At 36.9% G+C, this 12396-nt stretch overlaps 1 protein-coding gene across 5 annotated transcripts in view; it reads right to left on the bottom strand.

Moving 5' to 3' along the window:
* The window catches only part of Tasp1 (taspase 1), a 257045-nt gene that overhangs the window by 121780 nt on the left and 122869 nt on the right, over positions 1-12396 (bottom strand). For 4 of the 5 annotated variants that reach the window (XM_074074333.1, XM_074074332.1, XM_020166619.2 and 1 more), the window contains exon 10: positions 10322-10400. In XM_074074333.1, the coding sequence (XP_073930434.1) occupies positions 10322-10400 (79 nt within the window). The remainder of the gene's footprint in view (positions 1-10321; positions 10401-12396) is intronic. The other variant, XR_012448167.1, reaches the window with a different exon arrangement.

Below are 12396 nucleotides of genomic sequence, written 5' to 3'. Positions count from 1 at the left end.
TCACTAATGAGAACCACAACACATATTCAATAGCTAATAAAAATGCAAACAGTTTCTACATTTAACATTTACATGTACTCATTATTTTTCTCTATGATTTACCAATATAGCTCTTCCCCAAAATTAACCAGCCACCATGGACAGAGCTGGTTAAAATAAAATGGGTTTGAATCACCAAGATCTCTCTCTCAAACCCTCTCAGCACCTTTTAGAATTGGCATTTTTTTTTTATTCACTTCCGTTTGTAACAAGAACCTTTGTTAATGTACAAGGCTACATGCATCCTATGAGAGTTGATAAACATAAATATTACCACTTTCAACACAATAATCCTATGCTGGCTCAAATGGTAGCTTGTTAAATTATTCATTAGTTCTCTTAACTTTACATCCACCAAAATACAATGAGGAAAGAGAATGACAAATTATATGTAATGGATGTTACAGTCAAGGCACAGGTAGGGGACAGTGCCACTTTGCCCACTGAAATGCCATCTTGCTGCTTAAGGACTTCTCTGTGCACTAGCAGCACTGGCTTCACCTGAGAGCTTGTGAAAAATGGAGAATCCCAAGACTCAACCAGACTTGCTGAGTCATAGTGTGCATTTTAACAAGACCCCTCTCTCCCTGGTGATTCTTACACATTAAAATGTAAGGAGAATTCTGTCAAACATAAGAACCTCAGAAAATGTTTTGAGGATGCAGGATTGATTATTATCCCAAACTGACTGGGGACATGAATCAACTGATAAAGCACTTGTCTAGCAAGTATAACACCCTGGGTTCAAACCCTAGTACCACCAAAAACAAAAGATTATAATCCAAAACAGGATATATTGGTGCATACTGGTAATTCTACACCTTGCGGGGTAGAAATAGGAGGATCATAAGTTTGAGGCCAGCCTGAGCTATACAGTAAGACCCTATCTTAAACAAAGAAATAGGAAGAAAAACAAAGAAATGAAAAAAGATCATTATCCCAAAGAACTCTTAGAAACAGAAAGACCAAACCAAAGTTTATGTCTCAAGAATTATGTACATTATGCTTAAAATGCTCAGGAAAATCTGAAGGGGTACTGAAGACCCACACTTCAAGCATCTGACAGCTAAAGCCTCAAATTCCCTGGACATAAATTTTTCATAACAGCTTGCCAACATCAGACATATTATATACCTTCAGAAAGTGATGAGTTATACCATGTACAACTTTCATAGTAACAAATTATCAATTTACAAAACTCAAAGTCAACACAATGTGCCTCACAGTCATTTAAGCTGGCAAGACTTTAAAGTACACCCAAGTCTGAAGTAAAGCATTGGAAATATTTGATTTATGTTAAACAACAGTATGGAATTTAAACAGTCATGTGTTCAACAAAACCCTACTCCTAGTCAATCAGCTCATTGATTAGCTTACACATAACTTCCCAATGAATACTGCTCAGCTAATTTTAATATTTAAAAGTTTTAAAGGCCTTTCAGTATATTTTAAAGTGAATCTTATTTGAAGTAAATTTCTTGAACTAAAAAGAATCATCACCACCACAACAGAATAATACCAAAAGTGTCCATGTGCTATAAAAGGCACTGGTTGTACTGAGTAAATTCCACCTCTAACAAAAACCTTCTACAGAGGGAACCAAGAAGGCAAAGCCATGAAGGCCTTCAAGTCCAGTAAGGGCCACGAAACAGTGTGTCAGAAAGAAATTGTTTTTCTGCTCCTTTTGATGGGTTATGCTTTCAAGTCAGGAAATTAGAAACAGGTGTGCCAGAGGGCACACACATCCTCGCTCCACACTGAAAAACACGCGTTTTCAATTTTCAAACATGAAAGGGACTCCTGTTGAATGAAAGAAATGAAAATCCAGCTCTGTTTCTGCGAACCATATGAAGGGAGCTTAGAAAGTCTTTGACAAGTTGCTCGACATACTCCCTCTCCAACTGACAGCAGGTAGTACTCGACAATAGGAAGGAAAAAGCATTCTTTCAAGTGAGAACAATCAAAGGAAGAAATACATTAAGGATCACAACATTAGCACTTTAACCCAACACTTAATCTTATTTTTGTTTTTACCATTTCTTCACCTCATGTTTTAAAATTAGAAGTCTGTTCTTTCACAAAATAGCAAAACAACAACAAAGTAATATAAACTAAGCACGTAGCAAAAACTAAAAAGTGTAAGATATTACAAACATCAAAAGAACATCTCTGGGCCCACTTGATTCACTATAACCCAGGTCTACAATATCAGAGAAAGACTTACTTTCCTTTCATGAAGTCCTGAGTCTCCTGGAGCTCAGGGTGATAAGAGACATTTCAATGAGTTACACAAGACATGCAGTACTGAACTTAAAGACAATAGTTTGGATGGAATTTGGGGGCAGGAAGGGAATGCTCAAGTCATCAGGTACATTGAGGAGCCTGCAAGAGACTCTTGGAGGCACACATAGTGTGCATTCCCTATTCCTAGAAAAACAGACACAGCAGAGACTCATTAAGCTAGAAATCCTTTTGATATAGATAGTATTTCAACATATTTCTATACAGACAAGAAACTTTCTTTTTTATGTTACCAAATAAGCCACAGCTTTCATGCCCTTTTAGTACAGGCACATCTTTACTTCTCTTCTATCATATACAGACTACAGCACAGACAAGAACCTCTATAACAGCTGTTGCTTTATTGCTTGACAGCAATTACAACTCATTTTCCCAAGGAACAAAATACCTGAACCCATGTACATGTGAAAATGCATTCTTCATGTCCTTTAAATTCTTCTTTGGAAGAATATTTGTAATGTTCACTATACAGTATTTAACAAACAAAGCACAATATAAACCAAACAGTATTACCACTTTTGTTTCATAGCAAAAATCCAACAAAAATATTAATACTTACTATCACAAGATGGTGAAACTATCAGTTCCATTTTTCAAAGAATCTTCAATGAGCATGCATTACTTCACAATCAGAAAAAAAAAAACCCACTCATTTAAAACCTCTAAGATATGTGACAATAAAAGCCATCACATTCAAATGGTTTCTTGAAAATGATCTGGCATAATTCAGAATTTTGCTTTATTTTGATCCATCAGTGACTATAGTTGCATAAAAAGCAGGAAACATATATTAATAGTTCATCAGATATGAAGTGACCTAACTAGAGTATTCAACAGTCTCAGAATAGAATTCCTAACACAGACCATTATTTTAGTTCTTAGAAGTGTGCTGGGAGTTTATATATTCTATTATCTGTAAATGAATGGTATTTTTCCACCCCTAATAACCAAACAGTATAAAGAGTCAAGTGCTTTGTTTCCACCCCCAATAACCAGTCTAAAGAGTCTTTTAAGATGATGTTTACAGATGTTAGGGTTTTATCTGTGCTCACATCTATAAGTCATAATTTACAAAATAATTTCTCATGGCATTATTCCCAACCCTAATTATTATGTCTCAAATTATCTGAGACATAAGCAGCTTAAGTGGCTTCTCCTTACACTGAATACTCTAAGACTCTTGCTGAGTATGGGAAAACTATGAAAGTTCATTATTTCATAAGAATAAGGCACTTCTGAGGAACCAAAGTGTCAGCCTTGAAGTGAGAAAGAGCACTGCCTAATACAACAAAATAAAGAATCAGAGTGTGCCAAAGAGTCTGGATGCTAACAGCAGAATTCACAGTTATGTATTCAACTTCTTGGCTAGTTTTGCTTCTGATTGGCTAAATCAATGTTCATCATTTCAGAACAACCTCAGAAATGAAAGATCTACCTTCATGTATCTTCCAGAAGTCTGAGCATCTCCCTAACTCAAGAATGTCTCCTTCATATAAAAGAAAATTTACTAATTCAAAGCCTTCTAGAGACTACCATCTAAGATGTAATATTAAGCTCCAAACACCTTATCCTCACCTATCTACCTCAATCATCCTCTGGTGAGTCATCCTCTGTTCTGGTCAGAATGTACCACTCTCGATCCCTCATTTACCTTCCTCTTAGTTGTAACTCTTCTGGGCTTGAACTACATCACCTCATCCTCATGTATTTATTTGTCACTCATATTTATTCATTCAGCAAACATTAGAAGTTCTATATGATGAGCACTACTTGCACATCAGTGAACAAAACTGTTGGAAATACCAATGTATGGAGTTTAGAACAAATAGAAAATACAGATAAAAGATAAAAGGGTTAAAAAATATTCCAAGCATGGTGGTGTACACCTGTAATCCCAGCATTTGGGAGCAGAAGCATCCAAAGTTTAAACTGAGTTCCATGCCAGTGTGTGCTACATAAGTAAGACTGTGTGTCAAAAAATAAGAAATGGATGGAACTGGAGATTGTTGTGTTAAATAAGATAAGCCAAGTTCAAGAAGCTAAATATCACATTTTCACTCATGTGGAATCTAGACCTAAAATTATGGTAATTTTAATAATAATGGGACTTGAGTGTAAAAGGAGGACTGTCTGTGTGGTGGGAATGAGGAGATCAGCAGTTTTAGCAGGAGGAAGGAGAGGGAAAGAAGAGAGGAATGAGGGTTGAAGAGGATCAAAGTACTCCACACATAAAAAAGGAGTTAAAATGTAAAATGTTAAGTGAGGATGCATACTACGGAAAAATAAAACATGGAAGGAGAATGGGAGGAGTTATATGATTGTATAGTTCTGTCAAGGAAGATCTCAGTGAGAAGACAAACCATGTGCATAAAGACCTGATGAGCTGGACAAAGAAACAACTCAGGCAAAGGTTTCTAAGGATGAAATGTGTATGGCCTGTTTGAAGTATACCAAGGCAGTCAAGGTATCCAGAACTGAGTGGGCAAAGGAAGAAAAGCAAGAGCTGAGGAAAAGGTGGAATATAACTAAAGTAAGGCCTTAGAGGCCCTTCATAAAGACTTTGGCTTTTCCTTTAAGATGGAAAGCAGGTGTATAATTCAAAGTAGAAACAGACATAATTTGAGTTAGGTTTAAACAACTTCATTGCTGAGACCTGGATAAAGGTACAAAGAGAAAAAACAAGAGACCAGGTAGGCGACTACTGCAACAAGCCAGATTAAGATGATGCACATTGGATCTGTTGGGAACAGAGAAGGTACTGAGACATGGTCACATCTTAAATGTATTTAGAGAGGAAAGTAGATAGAGAGCAGATGCTGGTGAAACAGAAAAGAGGGTCAAGGATGGCTCTAAGACTCATCTGAGCCATTAGGAAGATGATGTTGCCACCTACTATGTGAAAAAGATTCCAAGAGAACAGGTTTAGGAGGAAAGGGGCAGTATCAAAAGCTCCTATTTAGACATGTTAAATTTAGATGTCTATGAGACGCTGAGTGGAAACACTGAACAAATGCTTGAATTATAACTGAATTCTACGGACAGCCCTACATTTTTATCTCCAAATGCAGGTGTCTTCAAGCATACAGGCAGTACTTGTCATGAAGTTACATGACAAGGATTTTTGGGCAGAGACCCATCGGGCAATCCCACACAGAAGAGCAGAAGAAGTTCTTTGACTGCTCTTAGGTTGACAAGCCAAGAAAGACTTGCAAACTCTCCCAGCCCTTAAGGAGGACACTCCAACCACATACTTGAAAATATCAAGGCATAAGGCTGTTCTAAATTTTTGTATTTTTGAAAATCCCATTCACCTTTCAAGCTACTCCAGGAAAAGTCATGGACGCAGATCTTGCAGCCCTTAGGATTCTAGTTCTGCCCAGAGCCAAGACCTGGAAAAGCAAAGAACCTAACTAGGTAGCAGAGCTTTCTTCATGGCAGATCCCTTTAAGGGAGGATGAAACTCCTCAACTTCTAATCTCTACTCTCTGACTATCAGTAATCTCTGACTCCCTGTTTTTAAGGAAAAAAAAAATAGTACAGACAAGTAACAGAAGACCAATGCTAAGGTCATCCAGAGCATAAACTTAATCTCCTGCTTTTTTTCCTCCTTCTGATCTTCTAAATCCTTGATTTGCAATTCCTTCCCATAGCCAGACAAACCACAAATGTATCATACATTATGCATCTGATGTGTCACTCAAAAATTACGTGTGAATCTGAATTTGGCAAATTGAATCATACTTTAAAATGCTATTGAAGGCAATTCCATGGTGAATAATCTTTTTGAAAAGTAAGCATCCATCTAGAAGAAGCTGGAATCATGTATACATTTCTTAATTTTTATTTGTGTATTAGGATCTTACCATGTACAGAGTTCTGTATCACAGTCACATAGCCTATCTTTTCCTGGGAATTTACCTTACTGCTTCAAGAAGACCTAGAACAAGTTATTTTCACACACAAAAAAACTGAGAATAGGAAAACTTTTGCTATTTTACTAGTTCTAAAATATGCTTTTTTATATTTAAAAAATTTTGGAATCTGAAGATATGTTATAATTGATGGCATCCTCCCAGGCTGTCCTCTAGACTGTGGTGGAGACAGAGTTGCCACTGCCTCTTGATGCAAGCTGTTCCCATTTGTCGTCCTTTCAGTTATGAGCCATTTAGAACTACATGCGTTGACTTTATTTGCTGTTTAAAATGTGTCCAAAGGATCACAGTATGATACAGAATTGAAACTTAAAATGATTTTAGGACACATGTATACAAGTATACACATGGAAACAGCAATGGGTATGAATTTATAAACAGTGAAGCATATACTTCTCATTGGAGGAACATTCCCTGCTCTATATTGTCTTGTAAAGTAACAGCCATGTGTTAAGTGATGAGAAAACTGTATGTCATACTTCATTTGGCAGTATTTTCCTTAGTAGTATAAAAATAATGGTGTATTTTATAAAAAGATGGTGACTTAGACTCAGTAACATACATTAAGTATGTAGCCTCTACTCTGGGCCAAGAAGTACACTAAGTGCCCGTCCATATGCTGGTTCATTCTACCCTCGCAGCAACGGCAGATTTTGGTAGATAGTATTTATATTGCACAAATAACCCCTTACCCAATTACCATGTCTAGTGAATCCGAACAAGAAACAAAGTATTTGCTTAGCTCCCCCCATAGCTAGGGAAATTTCCAAGATGCCAGAACATTTTGTCAGAGTTTATAAGATCAGCTCCTGCCACTCTATCCCCCACTCACTCCTTCCCACCCAGTGATCAGAACAAGATGCTAGAGTTTATCCCTCAGGCTAATGACCAAATCTCCTGTGTGGCCTTGGGAAAGTCCTATCCTGACCATAACTAACTATCTTCTCTCTGCTCTTCAATTATCACCTTCCAAGATATATAAACCCAAAATGCAGGCAGGGCTCAGGATTTTTTTTTTGCAACAGCCTAAGGCACAAGTCTTCTTTATTTTAGACAAACAAATACAAAGTTCTGTGTTCCACCTTCCTTATGACCTGGTCACCCAACTCTGCCATGTGTTTCCATTGTCAACCTCATCCCAACAGTCCCAGGAAAAACAAAAGTGAAGCAAACACACAAAATCCTACAGATGGGAGGAACTGGAAACCAACTCTATCATCCTCAGGTTATAGAAATTAGTCCTCTAAGTTAGGAAGGAAGCAAAATGACAAGTTGGGAATACAAGTTAAAAGCCTACTCTGGATGTGATGAACTGGAAACAACTGATGCAGGAGAGGAAGAGGAAGAGTGAAAGGCCTTAATTTCACAATTTTAGCTTTATTCACCCACTGCATTCTACTCAATAGAATCAAATTCATGAAGGATGCTCTTATTCCATTCTAATCGCCAATTTCGTAAAACTCTGTTGGGCTTTGGAGCAGATAATCACAAGGGAACTGAATCTCTTTTCCAAAGAGACACAGTCAGGCAAGCTCTCAGGATTTTGGTTTAAAATAGAATTTAGTTCCTGATGAGAAACACCTAAACAAGAAACCTAACTCACTGAAATACATATTAACCAAAAACAAAATTAACATAACACAAGATAACAACTGACATTTACTTGGGAAAATAAAAACAAAGCAATGAATTCACTTTGTTCCTATACTATAATTTTCTATGGACATGAGACTACACTAATTATGTACACAGGCTAATTTAAAAATACCATATGCCAAGATTTTTATGTGCCATCAATATTAAATTAAAAATTAACTTGCTGAGAGTGTTGCTCCAATGGCTGTGTGCCTGGCTGCACAAGTCCCTGAGTTCAAACCCCACTTCCACCAAAGGAGGAAAAAAAGAAAATTTAAGACCCCCTTTCGGCTGGTGGAGTGGCTCAAGTAGTAATAGTGCCTGTCTAACAAGTGAAAGGTCCTGAATTCAAACCCCAGTGCCACAAAAAAAAAAAAGTTAACTCATTACTAGATTTTATCTCTTCAAAACAAAAAACTAAAAAACATTTTTTATTAGGGTGGTTTAGATTCAACATTAATTCATTTTTAGACTTCACCTCATAAGCCAGTGGCTCACAATCGTACTTCTCCACTGATGCAAGAAAGGAGCTAGGTCAGGCGGTCAGCCACAACAGGCAGCAGGGGAACACAGGTCTGAGATAATAGGAACATATCAGTATAACTGGAAAGAAGCACCAAATATGAGAATGGTACCAAAATTTCAAGTCTAAACAAAGAACAGGATAGAGAGGGGCAATAAAAAAGCTAGGAAATATGGGAAAAGGTGGCCCCAGGACAGTCATGAAGAATAAGGTTCTGTTGAACCTGCTGAGTCTGATGTGCACATATGATGCCAATAGGGGCATATATGGGAAGCCAGAAGAGACTAGTGTGCACTTTAATTGAAAAGTCCCAAATGAACACAGATGTGGATGCTACTATCTTAAGAAGGAACAGCAGAAATCATAAGAACAATTGTGGTAATACCAATCACCAAGATAAAGCACGTAGGGAGATGAAGAAAATCCAGCAGAGACCCAAACCTAAGGTAGTTATCAATAGGAGGACAGAAAAAGAAGTCTGTGAAGAAGGCTAAAATGGAGCATATCAGAGAGGAAGGACAAAACAAGAGAGTACCAAGTTCTGTGTTACAGACAACACCTGCATCAAATATCAAGAATGAGGAAGCAGTAAACGGATGTAGGCTACTGGACCTGGGCAGTTTGTTATTGTGTCAAGACAGAAAACAACAAGGCAAGAAATGAAAGAAAAAAAAAAGAAAAAGAAAAAGAAAAAGGGAGTGGAGGGGAAAGAAAAGAAGGAAAAGGGGATAAGGAAAGGAAAGAAAAGAAAAGAAGAGACTGACTTAATAAAGCCTGAGGATACTGGGGGAAAAGGAAAAAGATTATTAACTTGAGGGATAACATGGCAAAGGAATGAACCAATATTAATTTTGTCAACCAGCAGCATCACATGAAGAGAAAAGGCTTCAAGCTTATCTGGCAACTTGAGGGATAACATGGCAAAGGAATGAACCAATATTAATTTTGTCAACCAGCAGCATCACATGAAGAGAAAAGGCTTCAAGCTTATCTGGCACAAACATTATGAAAATCCAGAAACACATCATCATTCTGCCCTTTAAATAGCCCCCTGCCCTTTATTTTCCATCTCTACAGTACACAAATATACACACGCATGCTCATTCTCTCCCTCCCTCCCTCCTTCCTTCTCTTTCTCCCCTTCTCCCCCCACCCAAGTGATAAGTGACTTTCCTAATACAGATACAAAAAGTGGATCAACATTTAATTAAAAGTGTGGTCCCAAAAGTGAAATGCCATAAACTATACATTTGGAAATAACTCTTACAAACTTTATGTCAATATCTTATCTCTTACCAATGGGAGGAGGAAAGAGGTGGGGAAAGGTAAAGGAGGGTGAATATGGTGCGAATATTGTGTACACATGAATGTAAATGGAAAATGATGTCTGTTGAAACTATTCCAGGAATGGGGGAAGGAGGGTATGAAGGAGAATAGTGGAGGGGGTACATTCAGGTATGATATATTTGATATATTGTAAGAACTTTCATAAGTGCCACAATGTATCCTCACCCAGCACAACAACAAAAACACAGGAAAGAAATTAAAAAGAGATTATCTGTTAAATTTTTTAATGCCTTGCAGCTTTTATAACTTTGGTGATCTAAATTTGGTACTAACATTGGTCATTAGAGAAAAAAATGCATGCATAAAATATAATTAAGCTATAGTTAATACCAGAGATGTACTGAAAATGTCTGCAAAGCATTTATACTGTGTTACTAAACAATCCTTAAAACTTCCCAAAAACTAAAGATCCTTTCCATGCATCAATGCTCTTGTATACATAGTGTCTTAGCATATGCTTTGTTTCCCTAAAGATACTGCTTTTAATCACTAAATGACTGACAGGGTTGTAGTTATGAAAAATGGTCATGAAAACAGCAAATACCTGAGGTACTCACAGCTGTGGAGTAGGGATTATGAGCTCCAGTATTTTCAGCCCAGCAGCCACATCCATAAAGAGCAGCCTGGGAAAAAAAAAAACATAATACAGATACACACACATATATGCAAAATATTTCTGAAATAACATATGTAATTACTATCTAAAAATTCTCAGAACAAACTCCTAGCTTTCAACAGAAAACAAATGTCACATCCATCTAACAAAGCCTGGTTTATAATGATGTATAGCACCTAGGTGATAATATCAGAAATTGTATAAGAACTACTCGAGCAATGGTTTTAACACTCTTGAAACTATTTTCTTCTAACTATTTTGAGACGTACAATGCATTACCATTAACTATATTATTCTGCTGTGCCATAGAACACCAGAACTTATTCCTCCTAACAATAACACTATGCTTGTTGACTAACCTCTCTCATCCCTCTCCTCCCTACTTTCCCCAATCTCTGGTAACCCCAATGTATACATAAAGAAAAACATCACATTATACCCCATAAGTATATACAAAGTAATATGTCAATCAAAAAGAAGTTTAAAAAATATTTTCAACTATTCAACTAATCTAAAAATTCTCAGAAAATAGCAAAAGAAAGTTTTTTAGTGCCATCAACAAGTTTTTTCCTTCCCTGAAAAATAACTCTTCCCTTTTGTAGTCTGTCAGTTAGTTGCTGTTCTAGCACCGTGAAATCAAAGTGCCTGCCTTAAGGAAATAGAGGCTCTCAATCTAGGGAGCGTGCTGAATTTCTTGGGAAACTTGCTGATAAGAACACTAGTTACTAGAGATTCTCATTCAGTTCTGGTGGAGGCCTGAGAATTGACACTATTTACCAGGGCTTTGGAGTCCTGGGATGCAAGTAGTGTTCTTAACCATCCTGGGAATCCCTGCTTTAGGAGGACTTTTTATTGCCCCCTTTGGGGTAGCACAATAGAAAACGCAAAGGGTTCTATACCAAAAGGCCCAGTATATGTTCACCACTGTGCTAGATTTTCCATGTGAAAAAATAGGAGGCAGAAAGGTCTGTTCAAGCTAGTCACTTTATTAGGTGGTAGAGCAAATATATACCTCTGAAACCACCAAAAACACAATAAACTACTATGGTTTTATAAAAGATTAGGATGATAATGCCTATTTTGTTTCCAATCCCCTCAATATTCACAATGAGTTCTCTGTTTTTGAGAGGGGGAATCATAACTAATAACTTTTCCACCCCTTAGTTAGAAGCAGTCAGAAAAGTCCTTAGATAGCTATCATAGAGAAATCCAAGGAAGCATGATCAAGAGTTCACTACCAATGACCGATAAGGATGAGAAAATGGAGGGGGGTATGAATCTAAATGTCAATCAGTAAAGAAATGGCTAAAAAAGGTCTGGCAGAGCAATACATAGAACTCATAGCAAAGGTTAAAAGAAAGAATTAAGTTTTTAAGAACTCTTTAAGAATGAATACAGAAAAATCTACAAAATCTACTATTGAACAGTTTTAAAAAAACAAAAACAAGGAACAATACACTCAGTAATTATTACCACTGATACACTGATAAAACAGTACTATTATGTCCAAGGAGCTGAGGACACAGAACAGACTAAGACTAGGAATGGTGACCACAAAAATTTCAGCTTTCTATGATATTCTATTATATTTTTACAGAGATCTTAGAACACAGTTATTTCAATATTCTACCAAAAGTAGAAATCTAAATGAAGCATACGAAGCACTTCTCATACTGAGAATCTCATTATCTCACATGTGAACATATTCCCCTGTAAGACTTTTCCCACTGGTGGAAAGTTCTTTGTTAGATTGAGAAAATACCTGCTTTATTATAACTTCCACCCACTAGTCCATGTTGTACTCTCTGAAAATACTTTAACCTCCCCCATAAAGCCCTCTACATTTTTTAAACAGCTTTAGCAGTCCTCTTTTCTCAGCTAAGAAAAAAATCCCAGCTTTGTAAACTATTCCCAAAGACATTCAGATGCAAAAAAACCCACCCTACTCCCCTAATCACTTTCTTTAAGAAATAATGCAGACCCCAGGATATTTATACATGAAG

Source organism: Castor canadensis, chromosome 5 (assembly GCF_047511655.1).
Source record: "Castor canadensis chromosome 5, mCasCan1.hap1v2, whole genome shotgun sequence".
In the NCBI taxonomy this organism is placed as follows: domain Eukaryota; kingdom Metazoa; phylum Chordata; class Mammalia; order Rodentia; family Castoridae; genus Castor; species Castor canadensis.
Note: the sequence above shows the minus strand (reverse complement) of the source record. Positions and strands in the feature narration are given on the sequence as shown.